This window comes from Oncorhynchus tshawytscha, linkage group LG09, assembly GCF_018296145.1.
Source record: "Oncorhynchus tshawytscha isolate Ot180627B linkage group LG09, Otsh_v2.0, whole genome shotgun sequence".
NCBI lineage: Eukaryota > Metazoa > Chordata > Actinopteri > Salmoniformes > Salmonidae > Oncorhynchus > Oncorhynchus tshawytscha.
This window is the reverse complement of record NC_056437.1, coordinates 50,746,447-50,770,847: the sequence shown is the minus strand read 5'-3', so window position 1 is coordinate 50,770,847 and position 24,401 is coordinate 50,746,447. Positions and strand designations below refer to the sequence as shown.

The following is a 24,401-nucleotide window of genomic DNA, read 5'->3' as shown; positions in this document are numbered from 1 at the left end:
CTTAACCAGCATGGCTACCAAAGCATTCTGAGGCAATAGACCGTCCCATCTGGTTTGGGCTTAGTGGGACTATTATTTGTTTTTCAACAGGACAATGACCTAACACACATCCAGGCTATGTAAGGGCTATTTTACCAAGAAGGAGAGGGATGGAATGCTGCATCAGATGAGATGGTTTGGGATGAGTCAGACCGCAGAGTGAAGGAAAAGCAGCAAACAAGTGCTCAGCATGTGGGAACTCCTTTAAGACTGTTGGAAAAGCATTCCAGGTGAAGCCGGTTGAGAGTGTTCAAAGCTGTCATCAAGGCAAAGGGTGGCTATTTGAAGAATCTCAAATATATTTTGATTTGTTTAACACTTTATTTACTATATGATTCGTTGAGTGTTATTTCATAGTTTTGATGTCTTCACTCTTATTCTACAATGTAGAAAACAGTAAAGATAAGAGAAAAACCCTTGAATGAGTACGCGTTCTAAAACTTTTGACAGGTAGTGTATGTGTGAAATTTGTTTTGATTTAGAATGGACAATTATCATGGACCTGTATCGAAACAGGGGCAGCAGGAAGAAATACATGTAATCTATGCACTTAAATAGCAAATGGAGGTCACTTCATTCATGGTTCATTTTCATGCCAGCCAGGTAGGCTATACTCCTGTTGTAAAGATAAGCAATGTGCTTAACATTAGGAAAGTTGAGAAATAAATATAGTAAGGCTGGGCGATAGAAAGCTGACAGGATCCTCCTCTTTTTAAAAGGCCATCATTCAGTTTTCAAGTAATTGCATAGCCTATAGAAATGTTGTACATCATGAGCTCATGGGCTCTCATGAAGTGTTTGATTAGATTTCAATCACATTTGCATTGATGTCAGAGTGATTTAAAGAGATAATAGAGTGCTGAGTACCAGGCAGTTAGCAAGTCTGGTAGGCTACGAATGACCAGCAGCAGCATCAGAGCTTGGCGAGGCCTAATTGGAGTGACAGGTAGCCTAGTGGTTAGATCATTGGGCCAGTAACCGAAAGGTTGCTAGATCGAATTCCCGAGCTGACAAGGTGAAAATCTTTCATTCTGCCCCTGAACAAGGCAGTTAACCAACTGTTCCTAGGCCGTCATTGTAAATAAGAATTTGTTCTTAACGGACTTGCCTAGTTAAATAAAAAAAAAGGTTAAAAATAAATAAATTAGCATGATTAAAACGGTCACGTGGAATTTGACTGCCTTCGTGATTCGTGACCACCGGTGTGGCGGTAATACGTTCCTAGCCGCAACTCAATATTAGGAATGTGTTCCTGATGTTTTGTGCACTCAGTGTATAGCCAAGGCTACTAGTTTACGAGTTAGAGAGAAGAGGAAGAGATGGGCGAGTTGCCAGCCGGAGATGCATGAATTACAGTGAAATATCCACCAGTTATAAGTTTAGGCTACCCTTTTTCAATAAGTGGTTGCACCGATTTTAGATAAAGCACTCAAATTAAAATGTAGGCCTAGTGTCAACAACCACCCAATGCTTCACTAAAATGTATTGATCAATGGCTGATATGCATGCAACCTGTCCATAGCCTGTTTCTATTTAATTGTTGTCCATTTTATAGCCTAGGCCAGGTGTTTCCCAAGTCTGAGTACCCCACAACAGTACACGTGTGTATATTGAAGGGGTTCGGTACAGCAGAAATCAAACAGTCTCGTATGGATTAATAAAGTACTCCCCCTCTGCTTACCTTCCTCTTGTTGTGGTAGGTGATGTATACAATGGCCACCAGGAAGGCCAGGATGACCAGGTGGAAGAAGAAGTGGGAGTCCTCGTCCTGGGTGGTGTAGATGTTGGTGTCCTTCATACGTACATCTATCTTCCCAGCACTCTTTGCTGGGCTGAGCACCACCTGGTCATCATCGTCGGCGTCCACCATGCCGTCCACCATGCCGTCATCGTTCTCCTCGTTGAGGTCTTGGCCGCCAAAGTTCTGGTCCTGGTCCAGAGGGACCTTAACAGCTGGTCCCATGTCATAGTCTTCACCACCTTCTTCCTCATTTTCTCTGTCGTACATGTCTGTCTCGGTCTGGGACTCCAGGGTGTTGATAGGCACTTGATCGCTCTCTTGCTCATCCTCTGTTGCGTCCATGGGGCCGACAAGCTTGGTGTTAGAGGCAGGGCTTGGTTTCTCCAGGATGGGCTTGGCAGGCTCTGGGGCTTTGACTGTGGTGGTGCTGGTGGCTGGAGCTGCAGTCATGGCAGCATCAGCATCTGAATCAGCAGGATTGGGAGGTAATTTTTCAGGAGTCAGTCCTGATTTATCAAATTTGGTTTTGTTCTTGTCTGCAGTTATTTCATACTTGCCAACAGTTGTTTCAGCAATAATGGCAGTGGATTCAGCTATAACCTCCCCTTTGGTGTATGGTGCACGTGCTATTACACCATCGATAGGTGTGTCTTCTATAGGTGTGGCGGCAGTGTCCTTGATGGGTGTGGCGGCAGTGTCCTTGATGGGTGTGGCGGCAGTGTCCTTGATGGGTGTGGCGGCAGTGTCCTTGATGGGTGTGGCGGCAGTGTCCTTGATGGGTGTGGCGGCATCGTCCTTGATGGGTGTGGCGGCATCGTCCTTGATGGGTGTGGCGGCATCGTCCTTTGCATCTGCTGTTACAGCCTTCATTACTGTTGCAGCATTGTCACTGGTTACTGTGTCTGCTTTGCCGTCTGTTGTACCAGTGCCGATGGCTGTTTCTGCATCCTTGCTGGCTGTTGCCAAAGGCAAGGGTTCTAAATCAACTCCTGGATCCAGAGAAACTGCTGAAAATTAGAAAAGTAGGAATTGAAAACAAAAACAGTCACCACACTCATTTGAACCTCTGTTCACATTCTACACTTTACAAAACAAGTCATGGGGTTTCATCTTTTTGTAGCCTACAGAACATTTGAAAATAAGCGTGGTGAAATCTTTAGTGGAAAAATGTAGCCAAGTTATATAAGCCTAGGCCTAATCATCAAATTGTACATGATACACACATCTTATCATTCTACATCTGACCTGTAATGGTTGAATGTATTTTGTGTTAGATAAAATAAAATAAATAGGTTCACTTTCCCCTCGGAGTTGGGTGTCCGATCAAAAATGCATATAAAAAAAAAGTGTACCAATGGTCCAAACCTCATAATCCGTTAAGTTTTTACCCTTGTAAGATGGCTAAAAGTATGGTGACTAAATCAATGGAGGCCAGAGAAAGTGAAAAAAAAAATAGGCTGAATTCTGTGCAAAAATGAATGTTACTTGCTACCTGACATGCTCACTTTCCCGTTGAACTCATGTTCTCGAATCCGCAGAACATAAAACTAGACGTACGATGGGATATCGATTGAGACATGACGTGGCATTTTAGTATATGCTTTTCATATTAAATTGAAATCCCGGTCCTTTTTCAAAGATTATTCAAAAACAAGCATCGCTCTAATGTCTAATGTATAATGCTTTTATTTTCAAAGCCGATTAGATTTAATTCAGCTCGTATCATGCTTATTTAGCTTTTTCCGACCCGTGGAAACAACTGACGACAACAAAATGTAAAATCCTCAAAAGTTATGAGAAACCTCCAAACCTACAGTACCAGTCAAAAGTTTGGACACACCTACTCATTCAAGGGTGTTTATTTTTACCATTTTCTACATTGTAGAATAATATTGAAGACATCAAAACTATGAAATAACACATGAAATCCTGTAGTAAACAAAAAAAAGTGTAACAAAGCAAAATATATTCTATATTTCAGATTCTTCAAAGTAGCCTTGATGACAGCTTTGCACACTCTTGGCATTCTCTCAACCAACTTCCCCTGTAGTGCTTCTCCTACAGCCTTGAAGGAGTTCCCACATATGCTGTGCACATGTTGGCTGCTTTTCCTTCACTCTGCGGTCTGACTCATCGCGAACCATCTCAATTTGGTTGAGGTCGGGGGATTGTGGAGACCAGGTCATCTGATTCAGCTGGTGTCCTTTAGTAGTGGTTTCTTTGCAGCAATCTGACCATGAAGACTTGATTCACACAGTCTCCTCTGAACAGTTAATGTTTAGATGTGTTTGTTACTTGAACTCTATGAAGCATTTATTTTATGCTGCAATTTGAGATGCAGCTAACTCTAAAAACGTATCCTCTTCAAGCAGAGGTAATTCTGGGTCTTCCATTCCTGGGGCGGTTCTCATGAGAGCCAGTTTCATCATAGCGCTTGATGGTTTTTGCGACTGCACATTAAGGAACATTCAAAGTTCTTGAAATGTTCCGCATTGACTGACCTTCATGTCTTAAAGTAATGAACTGTTATTTCTTTTTACTTATTTGAGCTGTTCTTGCCATAATATGGACTTGGTCTTTTACCAAATAGGGCTATTATCTGTACACCACCCCTACCTTGTCACAACACAACTGATTTGGCTCAAAATGCATTATGGAAAGAAATTCCACAAATTAACATTTAAGAAGGCACACCTGTTAATTGAAATGCATTCCAGGTGACAACCTCATAAAGCTGGTTGAGAGAATGCCTAGAGTGTGAATCTGTCAAGGCATAGGGTGGCTTTTGAAGAATCTCAAATATAAAATATGTTTGATTTGTTTACCTTTGGGTTACTACATGATTCCATGGGTGTTCATTAGTTTTTATGTCTTCACTATTATTCTACAATGTAGAAAATAGGAAAAATAAGGAAAAACTTGACTGGTACTGTATATCAGAGCTCGGTGCTTATGTTATGAAATCTCAATTTTGGGATATAATGTTAATGATATTGTAATGTAACAGGCAGGGAGCAGGTCTCGAACCCTCGACCGTCTAGCCCGAAGTCCGGCGCGCCATCGACTGTGCCGCAGAAGCATGCTCGTGCAGCAGAGTCGATATCCTCGCCTATAAACCCAGGGTCGTTAAAATATGTTAGAAAAAGACCCCACTCAGCAATTCAGAACATGAATAGTCTTACTTGTCTTATGTTATTAAAACAAATTTGACTAAATGAAATTTCATCACCAAAGCGTGTTCTCACACACACTGGGCAGAGTGGGTGGACACCCTACTCTACTTCACTGTAGAAATGTGCAGTGTACTGTACAGTAAACATCAACTTAATTCATATGCATTCTGTCACTGTACTAAACGTTCAGTCAGGGATCCTATGAGAGGGATGTTTGTTCTAGCTCCTGCAATCTCATGCCTTTGGCCGGTCCTCTTAAATCAATGACCCGATTCAACCAGAGAGTCAACATGATTTTATACTCATGCCAAATTAGCAGTCGCCACAAAGAATGGGAGTATTCATTCCTGGAAGCTACTGCCAGCATCAACATTGAATAAGAAGAGGCAAGGCCGTCAGAAGATGATTAGGGATGGGGGTGGGTTGGGATAATTACTTCTCCCCATGCTGCAGGCGGCTATTGCGATCCGCTCAAACAGTAAAGGCCCAGTGCACTACTTTTGTGGGAAGAAAAAAATAAAAATCAGCACGCTCAGCAACCCTACTTCCCGTGGCTATGGAAAGAGGGGTGTGAGACAAAACACACTCTTTAAATAGCCAAGTAAATGGCTGGAAAATATGGCCCATCTGCTCTGTGTAGGGACATCCAGACATCACGCAACACGTTGTCTACTCAATATCCTTAAGTGGGACGATTTCTTCCCTCTTGCAATCTGTCATTGCATTGCAATCTCTGTACCTAGTCTAGCATACCAAAACGGTTCGGTAGTAGATCTATGTTTGTTGTTGTCACAGTTCAAATCTACCAGCGCAGCTCCCTTACGTAGTTGGAGCGCACAACCTGCCTGCTCCACTTACATCTCGATCACACCAACAGCATCATTGCATTTTGGTACACCAGAAGTACATTCATTTTCAACGGAACGCTGCGTTTTTCTTGCAGCATTGCGTTGAAAAGGCAGTTGCAGTGCATACAGTATGTTGTATTTATCTAATGCATGCATCAAAATGGTATGCAAACTAGAGGTCGACCGATTATGATCAACGCCGATACCGATTGTTGGAGGCCCAAAAAAGCCGATACCGATTAAAATCGGACAATTTTTATTTATTTATAATAATGACAATTACAACAATGCTGAATGGACACTTAATATAATACATCAATAAAAATCTATTTAGCCTCAAATAAATAATGAAACATGTTCAATTTGGTTTAAATAACGCAAAAACAAAGTGTTGGAGAAGTAAACGTGCAATATGTGCCATGTAAAAAACATTTCAGTTCCTTGCTCAGAACATATGAAAGTTGGTGGTTCCTTTTAACATGACTCTTCAATATTCCAAGGTAAGAGGTTTTAGGTTGTAGTTAATATAGTATTTATAGGACTATTTCTCTATACCATATGTATTTCATATAGCTTTGACTATTGGATGTCATTATAGGCACGATAGTATTGCCAGTGTCACAGTATGGCTTCTGTCCCCCTCCTCGCCCCTACATGGGCTCGAACCAGGAACACATCGACAACAGCCACACTCGAAGCAGGGTTACCCATCGCTCCACAAAAGCCACGGCCCTTGCAGAGCAAGGGAAATAACTACTCCAAGTCTCAGAGCAAGTGACGTTTGAAACGCTATTAACGCACACCCAGCTAACTAGCTAGCCATTTCACATCGGTTACACCAGACATTAGGCTTGAAGTCATAAACAGCGCTGTGCTTGCGAAGAGCTGCTGGCAAAACGCATGAAAGTGCTGTTTGAATTCATGCTTACAAGCCTGCTGCTGCCTACCATCGCTCAGACTGCTCTATCAAATCATTGACTTAATTATAACATAATAACACACATAAATACGAGACTTTGGTCATTAATATGGTCGAATCCGGAAACTATCATTTCGAAAACAAAATGTTTATTATTTCAGTGAAATACGGAACCGTTCGGTATTTTATCTAACGGGTGGCATCCCTAAGTCTAAATATTCTTGTTACATTGCACAACCTTCAATGTTATGTCCTAATTACGTAAAATTCTGGCAAATTAGTTTGCAATGAGCCAGGCTGCCCAAACTGTTGCATATACCATGACTCTGCGTGCAATGAACGCAAGAGAAGAGACAATTTCACCTGGTTAATAATGCCTGCTAACCTGGATTTATTTTAGCTAAATATGCAGGTTTAAAATATATACACTTCTGTGTATTGATTTTAAAAGGCATTGGTGTTTATGGTTACGTACAGTTAGCACCAGCTGTCAAAAAAAGGAAATAAAAAGGAAATTATTCCATCTGGTTTGCTAAATATAAGGAATTTGATGTATAGCATTTACTTTGTACTTTTACTCAAGTATGACATTTGAGTACTTTTTCCACCACTGTACTTAAGTACATTTAAAATCTGATCCTTTTAGACTTACTGAAGTATTATTTTACTGGGTTCATTCACTTTTACTTCAGTCATTTTATATTAAGGTATCTTTACATTTACTCAAGTATGACAATTGAGTACTTTTTACACCTCTGAATTTGGATTAGATTTGATTTATTTTGGGTTCAAAAGAAGCATACTGGCAACTGTAGCTTTAATTCCGCAATTTGTTACATTTTTGAAACCAATGCATTTGATGTAAACTGCATGGCAATTACGCACTCCAAGAGTAATTATATGCAACATGCATCAATCCATTCTAGGCCTATCTAATAATGCATACATCATCATCCTAGCCTATATATAGCTGGGATCTTTCTACCTCACCATATCAACATGATTATATTGCTGACATTCCAACTCGAATCGATTGATCAAGTGGTTACAGCCTGATAGATGTGCCATATTTGTGTCATTAGCCCCCCCCCCACACCCTAAAATAACATTTAGAAAAATGTAATATGTCAGCAGTCAGTCACTTGCAAAGTATATACTGCAGGGGTCATTTTCAGTGGCAATAGGCTGCCTCAACAAAATGAAGGAGCTGATCGTGGACTTCAGGAAACAGCAGAGAGCATGCCCCTATCCACATCGACGGGACCGCAGTGGAGAAGGTGAACAGGTTAAAGATCCTCGGCGTACACGTCGCCGACAATCTGAAATTGTCCACCCACACAGACCGTGTGGTGAAGGTGCAACAGCGCCTCTTCAACCTCAAGAGGCTGAAGAAATTCAGCTTGGCCCCTAAGACCCACAAACTTTTACAGATGCACAGTTGAGAGCATCCTGTCGGACTGCATCACCGACTGGTACGGCAACTACATTGCCCACAACCGCAGGGCTCTCCAGAGGGTGGTGTGGTCTAGCCAACGCATCAGGAGGGGCACAATGCCTGCCTTCCAGGACACCTTCAGCACCCGATGTCACAGGGAGGGCAAAAAGAGCATCAAGGACATCAACCACCCAAGCCATGGCCTGTTCACCCCGCTACCATCGAGAAGGCGAGGTCAATTCAGGAGCTTCGCTACGTTTCATTCTTTGCGCCCCATTTCATAAGAGACGAAATGCAAAACTGACACCAATGCTGTCGTCATTCAAATCAAAATATATATCACATGTGCAGAATACAACAGGCTTACTTACGAGCCCTTAACCAACAATGCAGTTAAGAAAAAATACAAAAAAGGAATAAAAGTAAGAAATAATTAAAGATTAGTAGTTTAATAACAATAGCGAGACTATATACAGGGGGTACCGGTACAGAGTCAATGTGCGGGGGCACCGGTTAGTCAAGGTAACATGTACATGTACATGTAGGTAGAGTTAAAGTGACTATGCATAGAAAATAGAGTCGCAGCAGCGTAAAGGGGGGGGGCAGTGCAAATAGTCTGGGTAGCATTTGATTAGACGTTCGGAGTCATGGCTTGGGGGTAGAAGCTGTTTAGAATCCTCTTGGACCTAGACTTGGCTGCCTACAGTTCTCTTTCTATCTAATTAAAGAGGGCCCTATTTTAGGAACCTTTCTGGAATGGACATCGAGAGAATTAGCAAATCATACACTCACACCCACCCACCTAAAATGATCCATCAATCAAAGCTGCCTGCAGCGCTTCTCACTCAGACTCAAGCAAATCATATTAAAGCCTTGCCTTAGCTTCAAATCCTTTCTGTAGGTAATCAAAAATGAGTCTACATTATAGGGAAATGTTAAACCAATGTAGCCTATCATATAAATTAACAAGGAAAGTTAAGGGGAAGATAGACAGCAGTGATATTAGTCTGGTCTCAGTCCAGATATAACATAGTAAATGTAAATCCAAGATTCAAATTAGTAAGATGTTACGTTTGGTATGGTTACATACAAAAGAAGGTTACTTAAGGCAAAAACAAAAAGGAGTGTGCATGGGTAGGCGTATAATGCAAATGTCTAGCAACCTAAAGGTTGCATGTTCGAATCTCATCACAGACAACTTTAGCATTTTAGCAACTGTTCGACTACTTACTACTTTGCATGTGAGCTAACCCTTCCCCTAATCCTTTTAGTTAACCCTTCCCCTAACCTCTAGCTAATGTTAGTAAGTGGCCTTGCACAAGCCTTGGCTAGAGCAAGCCAGAACGTTCATAGCCTCCAGCCCGATCTCCTGATTCTATAGCGTGAGGCAGCTAGATCTACAAGTACACCCTTGGACAGGATGCTAGTCTATTCCCTTAATACGGAGTGGCAAGCAGAGAAGCCTCAGGTCCCATTTTTTACCGTCTGGTATAAGCCGGGGGATCGATCTCACAACCTTCCAATCTCAGGGCAGACTAACCACAAGGCCACTTGAGCAAGCTAGCGTAAAGCGTTACATATTGTACGTTTCACAAATTATCATACAAATTGTAATTTGTAACATATATGAAATGGATAGAAATCCACAAATGAATACATACCATGTGAAACGTAACATATAATACTAAATGGATTGTCCCGCATTTACGTACAGAATAATACGAAATGCTCTGAGAACAGGTTGGTGATAGGCTTAGGCCAGTGAACAATCACACCTGATTCGGTTTGTCAACTAACCGACAAGCCCGCAATGAGTTGAATGAGGGGTGTTTGTTAAGGGCTACAACAAAACGGTGTACTGTTGGGGGTACCCGACGACCAGGGTTGGGAAACACTGATCTAGGCGATATGAATTGGAAATTGACAACCATTAAATACAAACATACATGCAACCTGTCCATAGCCTATCAGACATTGATCAATACATTTTAGTGAAGCAATGGGTGGTTCTGTTGACACTAGGCCTACATTTTAATTTGAGTGCTTTATCTAAAATTGGTGCAACCACTTATTGAAAAAGGGTAGCCTAAACTGGCAGATATTTCACTGTAATTCATGCATCTCCGCTGGCAAGTCGCCCATCTCTTCCCCTTCTCTCTAGCTTGTAAACTAGAAGCCTTGGCTATACACGGAGTGCACAAAACATTAGGAACACATTCCTAATATTGAGTTGGACCCACTTTTGCCCTCAGAACAGCCTCAATTCGTTGAGGGATGGACAACAAGGTGTCGAAAGCGTTCCACAGGGATGCTGGCTCATGTTGACTCCAATGCTACCCAGTTGTATCAAGTTGGCTGGATGTCCTTTGGGTGGTGGACCATTCATGCTCTGCAATAATATAATCAGAGTTTGATTTCTAAACCAGATGAGTTCTCAAACAGCAGCTGCCCAATTCCATGGTGGGCGTGCTTAATGTTGGATGCATTAGAATACAATACATGGAGAATGATAAAGAGGCTGTATGATTATAGAAAAAGTAGTTGGGAAACTAATGTTTGAGTTTCAAATACTAATTGTTCAGTGAATGCGAGTATATTTAGGTGGTTTAAATGACTAACTTTCCTACTAACCTAAAAGTTAACGGTGCCAATCCATTCATTATTCTATTAACCATGAGTGTGAGACATGTTTTCCACAATGTTAGTTTCATGCACATACATGCGGGAAAAAATACCATCAAAGTGTTTCCCCATTTATTGAGCAGGGAAACAAATCGCAGGCAGTATTTAAAGTACCTACCAATCAATGTTTATCAAATCAAATGTTATTTGTCACATGCGCCGAATACAACAACCTTACAGTGAAATGCTTACTTACAAGCTCTTAACCAACAATGCAGTTAAGAAACATACCTAAAAAAAAGAACAAATATTTAAAGAGCAGCAGTAAAATAACAATTAGCGAGGCTATATTCAGGGGGTACAGGTACAGAGTCAATGTACGGGGGCACCGGTTAGTCGAGGTAATACATACATGTAGGTAGAGTTATTAAAGTGACTACGCATAGATAATGACAGAGTAGCAGGGGGGGCAATGCAAATAGTCTGGCCATTTGATTAGATGTTCAGGAGTCTTATGGCTTGGGGGTAGAAGCTGTTTAGAATTCGCTTGGACCTAGACGTGGTGCTCCGGTACCGCTTGCCATGCAGTAGCAGAGAGAAAAGTCAATGACTAGGGTGGCTGGAGCCTTTGACAATTTTTAGGGCCTTCTTCTGACACGCCTGGTATAGAGGTCCTGGATGGCAGGAAGCTTGGACCCAGCGATGTCCTGGGCCGTACACACTACCCTCTGCAGTGCCTTGCAGTCGGAAGGCGAGCAGTTGCCATACCAGGTAGTGATGCAACCTGTCAGGATGCTCTCGATGGTGCAGCTGTAGAACCTTTTGAGGATCTGAGGACACATGCCAAATCTTTTCAGTCTCCTGATGGGGAGTCTTCACGACCTTCTTGGTGTGCTTGGACCATGTTAGTTTGTTGGCGATGTGGACACCAAGAAACTTGAAGCTTTCAACCTGCTCCACTGCAGCCCTGTCGATGAGAATGGGGGCGTGCTCGGTCCTCCTTTTCCTGTAGTCCACAATCATCTCATTTTCTTGATCAAGTTGAGGGAGAGGTTGTTGTCCTGGCACCACATGGCCAGGTCTCTGACGTCCTCCCAAAAGGCTGTCTCGTCATTGTCGGTGATTAGGCCTACCACTGTTGTGTCATCGGCAAACTTAATGATGGTGTTGGAGTCATGGAGTGCAATGGAGGGCACAATCTTACAGTCCAGAAAAGAGGTTTGCCATCTATGCCAAAAGCCTGGGCCTCTTGATGAAGACTGTAGAACTGTCATCAACATGTGCTTCTCTCTAGTAGCATTTGTGTGCCCAGGCCACATACGCGTACTGAAAGGATCCCACCATGGTGAACGATGCAGAGAGGGGCGTTTACATTTTAGTCATTTAGCAGACACTCTTATCCAGTGCGACTTACAGGAGGCTCAAGGGCAGACAGATTTTTCACCTAGTCGGCTCGGGCCCAACAAGCTTAACCGCTAGACTACCTATAGATTTTTGTAGTCTTAAATCATTACTTGGAATGAACAGAAAGCTAAAATGCTCCTCGTACCGAAATGACTAGCTAGCGATAAAGCGATCTTATCCTGCTAGCTAGCAACAGATCTACTTAGTAATTTAGCTATCTTGCTAGTTTTAACAAGGTTTCGGTGTGCAGAGTAGGGAGTCATTGTATAGCTTGCATAGAAACGTAACACAATCAATAACTTCATAGTTTTGATTACAAATAAAAAATACTTGATGGCAGTTTGTTAGACAGATTCCTCTCAAGATGTGAGCAGCTGTCTACTACCTTAGATACAAATAAAGTGATTGGCAGACGTGATCAGCAAAGACAGCACACAAATTGTAATTGGTTTACAGTTTAGTACTCAGCAGTGTTTGCATGTCCAGCTAACAAACATACAGTACTAGTCAAAAGTTTGGACACACCTACTCAATCAAGGGTTATTGTTTTTACTATGTTCTACATTGTATAATAATAGTGAAGACATTAAAACTATGAAATTACACATATGGAATCATGTAGTAACACCAAAAAAGTGTTAATGAAAACATTTTATATATTTGAGATTCTTCAAAGTAGCCACTCTTTGCCTTGATGACAGCTTTGCATTCTCTCAACCAACTTCACCTGGAATGCTTTTCCAACAGTCTTGAAGGAATTCCCACATATGCTGAGCATCTGTTGGCTGCTTTTCCTTCACTCTGCAATCCAACTAATCCCAAACCATCTCACTTGGGCTGAGGTCAGGTGATTGTGGAGGACATGCCATCTGATGCAACACTCCATCACTCTCCTCATTGGCCAAATAGTCCTTACACAGCCTGGAAGTGTATTGGGTCATTGTCCTGTTGAAAAACAAATTATCGTCCCACTAAGCGCAAACCAGATGGGATGGCGTATCGCTGCAGAATGCTGTAGTAGCCATGCTGGTTAAGTGTGCCTTGAATTCTAAATACTCTGCGTCTCACAAAGTCACAGTGGTTGGAACCGAAAATCTCAAGGACAGATTTCCACCGGTCTAATGTTGCTCGTGTTTCTTGGCCCAAGTAAGTCTCTTCTTCTTATAGGGTCTTTTAGTAGTGACTTCTTTGCAGCAATTTGACCATGAAGGCTTGATTCCTCTGAACAGTTGATGTTGAGATGTGTCTTACTTGAACCATGTGACACATTTATTCGGGCTACAATTTCTGAGCTGGTAAATCTAATGAACTTATCTTCTGCAGCAGAGGTAACTCTGGGTCTTCCTTTCCTGTGGTGGTCCTTATGAGAGACAGTTTCATCATAGTGCTTCATGTTTTTTGCGACTGCACTTGAAGAAACGTTCAAAGTTCCTGAAATGTTCCGCATTGACTGACCTTCATGTCTTAAAGTAATGACGGAGTCATTTCTCATTGCTTATTTAAGCCGTTCTTGCCATATGGACTTGGTCTTTTAACAAATAGGGCTATTTTTGTATACCACCCCTACCTTGTCACAACAACTAATTGGCTCAAACTCATCAAAAAGGAAAGAAATTCCACAAATTAATGAACAAGGCACAACTGTTAATTGAAATGCATTCCAGGTTACTTCCTAATGAAGCTGGTTGAGAGAATGCCAAGTATGCAAAGCTGTCATGAAGGCAAATGGTGTCTGCTTTTTAGAATCGCGAAAACATTTTGATTTGATTAACACTTTTTTGGTTACTACACGATTTCATGTGTTACTTTATAGTTTCGATGTCGTCACTATTATTCTACAATGTATAAATTAGTACAAATAAAGAAACCCTGGAATGAGTAGGTGTCCAAACTTTTGACTGGTACTGTATATATAATGTATCTTTCCGCTCTCTGTGTTTCACCATTTTGCTTCAATTCGCAAGAGGCTGAATGCATCTCACAGGAGAAAGCCTCTGAGCGAGTGAAACAGCGCCCCTCTGTCTCTCTACGTGTAGGCCATTATCTGATGCCGTCTGTTCCAAACGAGTATGACGTTGTTGCCGCCCATAGAATTGAAGGCAAGGCAAGCCACGGAGCATCTGGCCTCCCTTGACAAAAAAATGATTTAAAAAAAAGGGGTAATCAGTGTTGAGCTAAACTGAGCAAGCTTAACTGTGAATGGTCCTGGCGTACCAAAAATAATAATAATAAAGCGTCAAGGGAAGCCCGCTTGGATTTGGCATCACTCCCAACTAATCCTATTGAGAGCATACATCAGTGACAGAAAAACTTGAATTGTTGCATCTCTTTGTGTTGCTGTTCTCCAGTGGTTAGCTTGCCAGCTAGCTAAAGTTGGCCCTGTCCTAAATTAGCCATTTGTAACCGATGTGAAATGGCTAGCTAGTTAGCGGTGGTGCGCGCTAATAGCGTTTCAATCGGGTGACATCCTTCACTCTGAGACCTGAAGCAGTTGTTCCCCTTGCTCTGCAAGGGCCGTGTCTTTTGTGGCGCGATGGGTAACGATGCTTTGTGGGTGACCGTTGTTGGTGTGTGCGCAGAGGGTCCCTGGTTCAAGCCTGGGTCGGGCGAGGGGACGGAAGCTATACTGTTACACATGGATGGAGATAGGGATAAGGACTTGTGGTTTTACTTAATTCTCTGTACTGGCCAGCGATTCTGATCCAATCATTAATTCATACATTGTTGTGCCCCTGGCCTGAGGATGGAAGTTCAATATGTAGCTAGATGTAGAAGGCTAATGTTAAGTAGCTAAAGTTGCCCATGAAAGGAAGTTAGGCTAGTGAGCATGCATTTTAGCCAGGTAGCCTTGGACAACAAAACATTTTAAGTGTGCACTGTATGACAGAGTGATCAACATGAAAGAGGATGGCATTGGCGTTTCTCTACAAGTAGGGTGAGTCAACATGTTTTTCTACTTGCACGCACACAGAAATCAGAATTATGGACAGCCACATCATATGTAGCTTACATTAATTGGACTAAATGGTTTTTGATATTTCAGTTGTCACTAGATTAGACAAAGCAGAGGTGATTTGATGATGTTGAAATGGTGCTGGAAGAGTGGAGGCAGCTCCTGTTTTCTTTACAACTTGCGGTAACCCTCTGTGGTTCTAAATCAATGGTTGTTTATTGGTCCGAAAAAATAGGAAACATTAACTTACATGACCATTTATTCTGCCACTGTGGCATCTTATGGTCTCAGCCTTTAGGCCTACAGTTGAAGTTGGAAGTTTACATACACTTAGGATGGAGTGATTAAAACAAATTTCTCAACCACTCCACACATTTCTTATTAATAAACTATACTTTTTGCAAGTCGGTTAGGATTCTACTTTGTGCATGACAATACATTTATCCAACAATTGTTTACAGAAATTATTTCAATGTTTCACAATTCCAGTGGGTCAGAAGTTTACATACACTAAGTTGACTGTGCCTTTAAAGAGCTTGGAAATTTCCAGAAAATGATGTCATGGCGTTAGAAGCTTCTGATCTCCAATTGACTCAAATTATGTAAATTAGGCTGTGTACCTGTGGATGTATTTCAAAGCCTACCTTCAAACTCAGTGCCTCTTTGCTTGACAACATGGGGAAATCAAATGAAATCAGCCAAGACCTCAGAAAAAAAAATTATAGACCACAAGTCTGGTTTATCCTTACAAGGAACTTTCAAATGCCTGAAGGTACCGCGTTCATCTGTACAAACAATAGAACACGATTATAAACACCATGGGACCACGCAGCCATCATACCGCTCAGGAAGGAGAGGGGTTCTGTCTCTTACAGATGAACGTACTTTGGTGCGAAAAGGGAAAATCAATCCCAGAACAACAGCAAAGGACCTTGTGAAGACGCTGGAGGAAATAGGTACAAAAGTATCTATATCCACAGTAAAACGAGTCCTATTTCGACATTACCTGAAAGGCCACTCTGCAAGGAAGAAGCCACTGCCCCAAAACTGCCATAAAAAATCCAGACTACAGTTTGCAACTGCACATGGGGACAAAGATCATACTTTTTGGAGAAATGTCCTCTGGTCTGATGAAACAAAAATAGAACTGTTTGGCCATAATGACCATCGTTATGTTTGGAGGAAAAAGGGGGAGGCTTGCAAGCCGAAGAACATCATCCCAACCGTGAAGCACGGGGGTGACAGCATCATGTTGTGGGGGTGCTTGCTGCAGGAGGGTCTGGTGCACTTCACAAAATAGATGGCATCATGAGGACGGAAAATGTGGATATATTGAAGCAACATCTCAGTCAGGAAGTTAAAGCTTTGTCGCAAATGGGTCTTCCAAATGGACAATGACCCCAAGCATACTTCCAAAATTGTGGCAAAATGGCTTAAGGACAACAAAGTCAAGGCATTGGAGTGGCCATCACAAAGCCCGGACCTCAATCCCATAGAAAATTTGTGGGCAGAACTGAAAAAGCATGTGCGAGCAAGGAGGCCTACAAACCTGACTCAGTTACACCAGCTCTGTCATGAGGATTGGGCCAAAATTCACCCAACTTATTGTGGGAAGCTTGTGGAAGGCTACCCAAAACGTTTGACACAAGTTAAACAATTTAAAAGGCAATGCTACCAAATACTAATTAAGTGTATGTAAACTTCTGACCCACTGGGAATGTGATGAAGTAAATAACAGCTGAAATAAAATCACTATTATTCTGACATTTCACATTCTTAAAATAAAGTGGTGATCCTAACTGATCTAAGACAGGGAATTTTTACTAGGATTAAATGTCAGGAATTGTGAAAAACTATTTGGCTAAGGTGTATGTAAACTTCCCACTTCAACTGTATATCACGTCGCAAGGCATATGAACGAACATCTTGGCTTCCCCAGTGATTTTACCCTGCTACTGATAATAATGTGAACAGTTGCCACATACAATGGCAATGTGAACCCTTTGGAAATACCTGGATATCTGCATAAATTGGTCATAAAATTTGATCTGATCTTCATCTAGATCACAACAAACAGTCTGCTTAAACTAATAGACAAACAATGATAAGTTCTCATGTCTTCATTGAACACACCGTGTAAACATTCACAGTGCAAGGTGGGAAAAGTATGTGAACCCTTGGATTTAATAACTGGTTGACCCTCCTTTGGCAGAAATAACCTCAACCAAATGCTTTCTGTAGTTGTAGATCAGACCTGCACAACGGTCAGGAGGAATTTTTGACCATTCCTCTTTACAAAACTGTTCCAGTTGAGCAATATTCTTGGGATGTCTGGTGTGAACTGCTCTTGAGATCATGCCACAGCATCGCAAATCGGGTTGAGGTGGGCTCTGACTGCACCACTCCAGAAGGTGTATTTTCTTCTGTTGTAGATTTACTTCTGCGTTTTAGGTTGTTGTCCTGTTGAATCACCCAACTTCTGTTGAGCTTCAATTGGTGTTGAGCTTCAACCTTTCAAATTGAGACCATAAAATGGGAAATTAAGATAAAAAGAGGTCAAATTCTGATTAACAAAAAAAAATTGAAGTAAGATAAAGAGAATAGGATTTAGTAATCAGTGCTGACATCCTGTCAAATAAGTCTATAGGAGTTCCCTGAGAAGAGGTTTCTGTCATTAGAACTGGCAGGGACAAAGGTGAGTGGTATATTAGGTGGATGTACAGGATATGTAAGGTATGAATTTCCCATGTTCCTATGGGCTTGGTTTTAGATGAGCCTAGAGGTCGACCGATTAAATCAGAATGGCCGATTAATTAGGCCCGATTTCAAGTTTTCATAACAATCGGAAATCGGTATTTTTGGACAACGATTTGGTCGATTTTTACACCTTGATTTAATCTTTATTTAACTAGGCAAGTCAGTTAAGAACACATTATTATTTTCAATGACGGCCTAGGAACGGTGGATTAACTGCCTCGTTCAGGGGCAGAACGACAGATTTTCACCTTGTCAGCTCGGGGGATTCAATCTTGCAACCTTACAGTTGACTCGTCCAACGCTCTGACCACCTGATTACATTGCACTCCATGAGGAGCCTGCCTGTTACGCGAATGCAGTAAGCCAAGGTAAGTTGCTAGCTAGCATTAAACTTATCTTAGAAAAAACAATCAATCATAATCACTAGTTAACTACACATATTACTAGTTTATCTAACGTGCCCTGCGTTGCATATAATCGATGCGGTGCGTATTGTTGCTCCAATGTGTACCTAACCATAAACATCAATGCCTTTCTTAAAATCAATAAACAGAAGTATATATTTTTAAACCTGCATATTTAGCTAAAAGCAATCCAGGTTAGCAGGCAATATTAACCAGGTGAAGTTGTGTCACTTCTCTCGCGTTCATTGCACGCAGAGTCAGTGTATATGCAACAGTTTGGGCAGCCTGGCTCATTGCAAACTAATTTGCCAGAATTTTACGTAATTATGAGATAACATTGAAGGTTGTGTAATGTAACAGGAATATTTAGACTTATGGATGCCACCCGTTAGATAAAATACCGAACGGTTCAGTATTTCACTAAAAGAATAAACGTCTTGTTTTCGAGATGATAGTTTCCGGATTTGCCCATATTAAATGACCTAAGGCTCGTATTTCTGTGTGTTATTATGTTATAACTAAGTCTATGATTTGATAGAGCAGTCTGACTGAGCGGTGGTAGGCACCAGCAGGCTCGTAAGCATTCTTTCAAACAGCACTTTCGTGCGTTTTGCCAGCAGCTCTTCATTGTGCTTCAAGCATTGCGCTGTTTATGACTTCAAGCCTATCAACTCCCGAGATTAGGCTGGTGTAACCGATGTGAAATGGCTAGCTAGTTAGCGGAGTGCACGCTAATAGTGTTTCAAACGTGGGAATATTGAAGACTCATGTTAAAAAGAACCACCAGCTTTCATATGTTCTCATGGTCTGAGCAAGGAACTTAAACGTTAGCTTTCTTACATGGCACATATTGCACTTTTACTTTCTTCTCCAACACACCGGTCCTCTGGCAGTCTCTATGGGGGTGCCACAGGGTTCAATTCTCGGGCCGACTCTTTTCTCTGTATATATCAATGATGTTGCTCTTGCTGCGGGCGATTCCCTGATCCACCTCTACGCAGACGACACCATTCTATATACTTTCGGCCCGTCATTGGACACTGTGCTATCTAACCTCCAAACAAGCTTCAATGCCATACAACACTCCTTCCGTGGCCTCCAACTGCTCTTAAACGCTAGTAAAACCAAATGCATGCTTTTCAACCGATCGCTGCCTGCACCCGCATGCCCGACTAGCATCACCACCCTGGATGGTTCCGACCTTGAATATGTGGACATCTATAAGTACCTAGGTGTCTGGCTAGACTGCAAACTCTCCTTCCAGACTCATATCAAACATCTCCAATCGAAAATCAAATCAAGAGTCGGCTTTCTATTCCGCAACAAAGCCTCCTTCACTCACGCCGCCAAGCTTACCCTAGTAAAACTGACTATCCTTCCGATCCTCGACTTCGGCGATGTCATCTACAAAATGGCTTCCAACACTCTACTCAGCAAACTGGATGCAGTCTATCACAGTGCCATCCGTTTTGTCACTAAAGCACCTTATACCACCCACCACTGCGACCTGTATGCTCTAGTCGGCTGGCCCTCGTTACATATTCGTCGCCAGACCCACTGGCTCCAGGTCATCTACAAGTCCATGCTAGGTAAAGCTCCGCCTTATCTCAGTTCACTGGTCACGATGGCAACACCCATCCGTAGCACGCGCTCCAGCAGGTGTATCTCACTGATCATCCCTAAAGCCAACACCTCATTTCGCCGCCTTTCGTTCCAGTACTCTGCTGCCTGTGACTGGAACGAATTGCAAAAATCGCTGAAGTTGGAGACTTTTATCTCCCTCACCAACTTCAAACATCAGCTATCTGAGCAGCTAACCGATCGCTGCTGCTGTACATAGTCTATTGGTAAATAGCCCACCCATTTTCACCTACCTCATCCCCACACTGTTTTTATTTATTTACTTGCTCTTTTGCACACCAATATCTCTACCTGTACATGACCATCTGATCATTTATCACTCCAGTGTTAATCTGCAAAATTGTAATTATTCGCCTACCTCCTCATGCCTTTTGCACACATTGTATATAGACTCCCCCCTTTGTTTTCTACTGTGTTATTGACTTGTTAATTGTTTATTCCATGTATAACTCTGTGTTGTCTGCTCACACTGCTATGCTTTATCTTGGCCAGGTCGCAGTTGCAAATGAGAACTTGTTCTCAACTGGCCTACCTGGTTAAATAAAGGTGAAATAAAAATTTAAAAAAACTTTGATTTTGCATTATTTAAACCAAATTGGACATTTTTCATTATTTATTTGAGGCTAATTTGATTTTATTGATGTATTAAGTTAAAATAAGTGTTCATTCAGTATTGTTGCAATTGTCATTATTACAAATCAATTTTAAAAAAATAAAAAAACTATATTTAAAAAATATGCCGATTAATCGGTATGGCCGTTTTTTTGGTCTTCCAATAATCAGTATCGGCATTGAAAAATCATAATCGGTCGACCTCTAATACAGCCTAACATTCTCCTGCAAAATGTCTTGATAAACTTGGGAATTCATTTTTCCATCCAGACCCTGAGGCAGCAAAGCAGCCCCAAACCATGATGCTCCCTCAACCTCATTCCAACTGTAAAGTATGGTGATGTTGGTGTGCTGTGCCTTTTTTTCTCCACACACCGCGCTGTGTTTCTTCTGTCCACAGAATATTTTGCCAGTAACACACTTTTGCAAACTTCAGATGTGCAGCACTGTTTTTTTTTTTTAACAACAGTGGCTTCTTCTGTGGTGTTCTCCCATTAACACCATTCTTGTTTTGTGTTTTAGGTATTGTAGACTCGTCAACAGAGATGTTAGCATGTTCCAGAGATTTCTAGAAGTCTTTAGCTGACACTCTAGGATTGTTCTTAACCTCATTAAGCATTCTGCGCTGTTCTCTTGCAGTCATCTTTGCAAGAAGGCAACTCCTAGGGAGTGTAGCAACAGTGCTGAACTTTCTCCATTTATAGACCATTTGTATTACCGTGGACTAATGAACATCAAGGCTTTTAGAGATACTTTTGTAACCCTTTCCAGCTAGATGCAAATCAATAATTCTTAATCTTATGTCTTCTGAGATCACTTTTGTTCGAAGCATGGTTCACATCAGGCAATGCCTCTTGTGAAAAGCAAACTCAAATTATGTGAGGGTTTTTTATTGGCCAATGCAGCTCTAACCAACATCTCAAATCTTGTCTCATTGATTGGACTCCAGGTTGACTAACTCCTGACTTCAATTAGCTTTTGGAGAAGGCATTAGCCTAGGGATTCACACAATTTAAACACTCATAGTGTAGGTTGGGAAAAGTATGTTTTCAATATAGACAAGAAAAATACAATAATTTGTGTGTTATTAGTTTAGGCACACTATATGTCTATTGTTGTGACTTAGATTAAGATCAGATCAAATTTGATGAGCAATTTATGCAGAAATCCAGGTAAATCCAAAGGATTCACATACTTTTCCTTGTCACTGTATGCTCCCAGCAGGCCCAGTTATTCAGGAAAGCTTGCTCTGCCTTTCCGTTCTGACCAGCTATTCTTTATGTGTGTCATAAACACAACCAGTCAAAGTTGTAATCTGGTTAGGCTAGTTCAAAAGTATCCTGTCGGCTACTTGCGCACATTCATCCAAAATATACGGAACAAAAATATAAAATATCTAAAGTGTTTGTCCAATGTTTCATGAGCTGAAATACAAGATCTCAAAAATTTGCCATGTGCACAAAAAGCTAATTTCTCTCAAATTCTGAGCACAAATTTGTTTATATCCCGGTTAGTGAGCACTTCTCCTTTGCCAAGATAATCCATCCATCTGACAGGTGTGGCATATCAAGAAGCTGATTAAACAGCATGATCATTACACAGGTGCACAAAGGCTACTAAAATATGGAGTTGTCACAACACAATGCCAAGTTGAGGGAACGTGCAATTGATATGCTGACTGCTGGCATATCCAACAGAGCTGTTGCCAGAGAATTGAATGTTCAATTCTCTACCACAAGCTGTTTCCAACATCTTAAAAAAGAATTTGGCAGAGCATCCAACTGACCTCACAACCGTAGACCACGTATAACCACGCCAGCTTCATCACCTGCAGGATTGTCTGAGACCAGCCACCCAAACAGCTGATAGAACTACTCCTCAGTTTCATCTTTAATAAACATTTATGGGGAAAACTCATTCTGATTTGCTGGGCCTGGCTCCCTAGTGGGTGGTCCTATGCTCTCCCATGGCTACGCCACTGCCCAGTCATGTGAAATAAATAAGGCCCTAATCTATGCATTTCAATTGACTGATTTCCTTATATGAACTGTAACTCCATAAAATCATTGAAATTGTTACATGTTGCGTTTTATATTTTTGTTCAGTATATAATTCCAGCAGCCAAAATGTGCAGATTGTAGTGTTGAAAATGCAAACCATGTTGAAGCGCCTAAAGTCTGTTTTGCCTATTGGATATGGTGCATTTGGAAAATTCATTGCATACATTTTATATATTACATCAAAATGTTGAAAATCAGATTTGCACCAAACTGGTCATTGTCTGCAGCCAGCTCTGATTGTATTGTAGGTCTAATGAAACAGGCAGGGAGAGTTAGCTCATCCGTAGTGGTCTGCGAACCCTCAACCTTCTGGCCCGGAGCTCTGTGTGGCATTGACTGTGCCACAAAAGCATTCTGAAGTGGTAAAGTCGATATCCACATATATAAACACAGGGTCACTACAGTTATTGTTATTTGTGGCCATAAAATGTTGAACTGTCCCTTAGGTGACTTGGTGAGAGGCATCAGCAGTTTAATTAGTTGAAACTTAATTACTCTTCACAAAACAATGTCCATAAAGGCTAGAACACTTTATAATGCAAGATGATACCAGTAGCTTCCAGCTTTGTAAGCTAACTTTCCTTGCTATGCTAGCTGACAGCTAAAACTAACAAATTCACTAGCCTAGTAGTTTCTTGTTGATAATGTGCAAACCATGATGTAACATATGCTGGTTTCAAAGATGATTGCCACCAAAACATTACTAATCAACTTTTAAAAAATCGGTCTCTTTCTCACATCTCTCTAAGATGATCTACTGCCTCAGCGAACTAACTGACTGTATGGCTCCGATGGGCAGATTTGGATACAAGGGATCTTAGAATTTACTTTTCGTAGCAGGTTAGGATAATTTACGCATAAGGTTAGGATAATTAATGTAGCAGGTTAGGATCATTTTGTATTTATTTATTTTTCATTTAACTAGACAACTCAGTTAAGAACAAATTCTTATTTACAATGACGGCCTATCCCGGCCAAACCCTAACGACGCTGGGCCAATTGTGCACCACCCTATGGAACTCCCAATCACAGCCGTTTGTGATACAGCCTGGAATCAAACCAGGCTGTATCTAGCACTGAGATGCAGTGCCTTAGACCACTGCGCCACTCGGTATCGGGTTAGTAGAATTAACGTAGCACATTAGGATAATTAGGTTAAGGGTTAGTTTTAGCTAAAACGAAGAAAAAAACTTGATGTCAATTTGATAAACTGCAACCCAAGATTATTGGTTAAAGAAAGTGCAAAATGTTTAAAAATAAGCTACTTCTATACAAATAAGTCTCACATTTCAGAGAAACAGATTTCCATGAGGCTACAGATGACATCAGCCAAAACAAGCTCAATAACTCAATGCATGCACACACTCCTACTGAATACACATTCATCCATTATGTTATGTCGTTAAATTGGTAAAAGTCCAATTGATTTAATGACTACATGGCCTTTTCTGAAAAATATTGACGTAACATTTTTCTAATGCAATGATGCCCAACGATTGCAAAGAGCAGTAGCTGAGTTTGTGTCTGGATCAAGTGTCATTCTGTGCCTTTGGCTAATATGCCTTTTTTTTTGCTGTGGTATCGTTTTGGTATTGAGTATTGTGATACATAACATGGTAAAGAAATGCTCTCATAACAGGTTAAATGCAATAGGATGACAGGTCGACAGATGGGCTCTTTCCGTAACTCAAGAAACTATGGGGGCAATCACATCTGCCGGCACAAGGCACAGTGAATGGGCTACTGTTGAGAATGACTTATGGATAGCATGTCATGTCAATTTGGATGGTAGG

The 24,401-nt window shown here is 41.3% G+C and overlaps 1 protein-coding gene across 2 annotated transcripts in view; it reads right to left on the bottom strand.

Annotated features, from left to right (window-relative positions):
• Nucleotides 1–24,401, bottom strand: part of lg09h5orf15 (linkage group 09 C5orf15 homolog) — a 31,737-nt gene that overhangs the window by 6,085 nt on the left and 1,251 nt on the right. Inside the window, exon 2 of one of the 2 annotated variants that reach the window (XM_024432207.2) lies at nucleotides 1,721–2,784. In XM_024432207.2, the coding sequence (XP_024287975.2) occupies nucleotides 1,721–2,784 (1,064 nt within the window). Of the gene's footprint in view, nucleotides 1–1,720; nucleotides 2,788–24,401 lie in introns of both variants that reach the window. The other variant, XM_024432206.2, reaches the window with a different exon arrangement.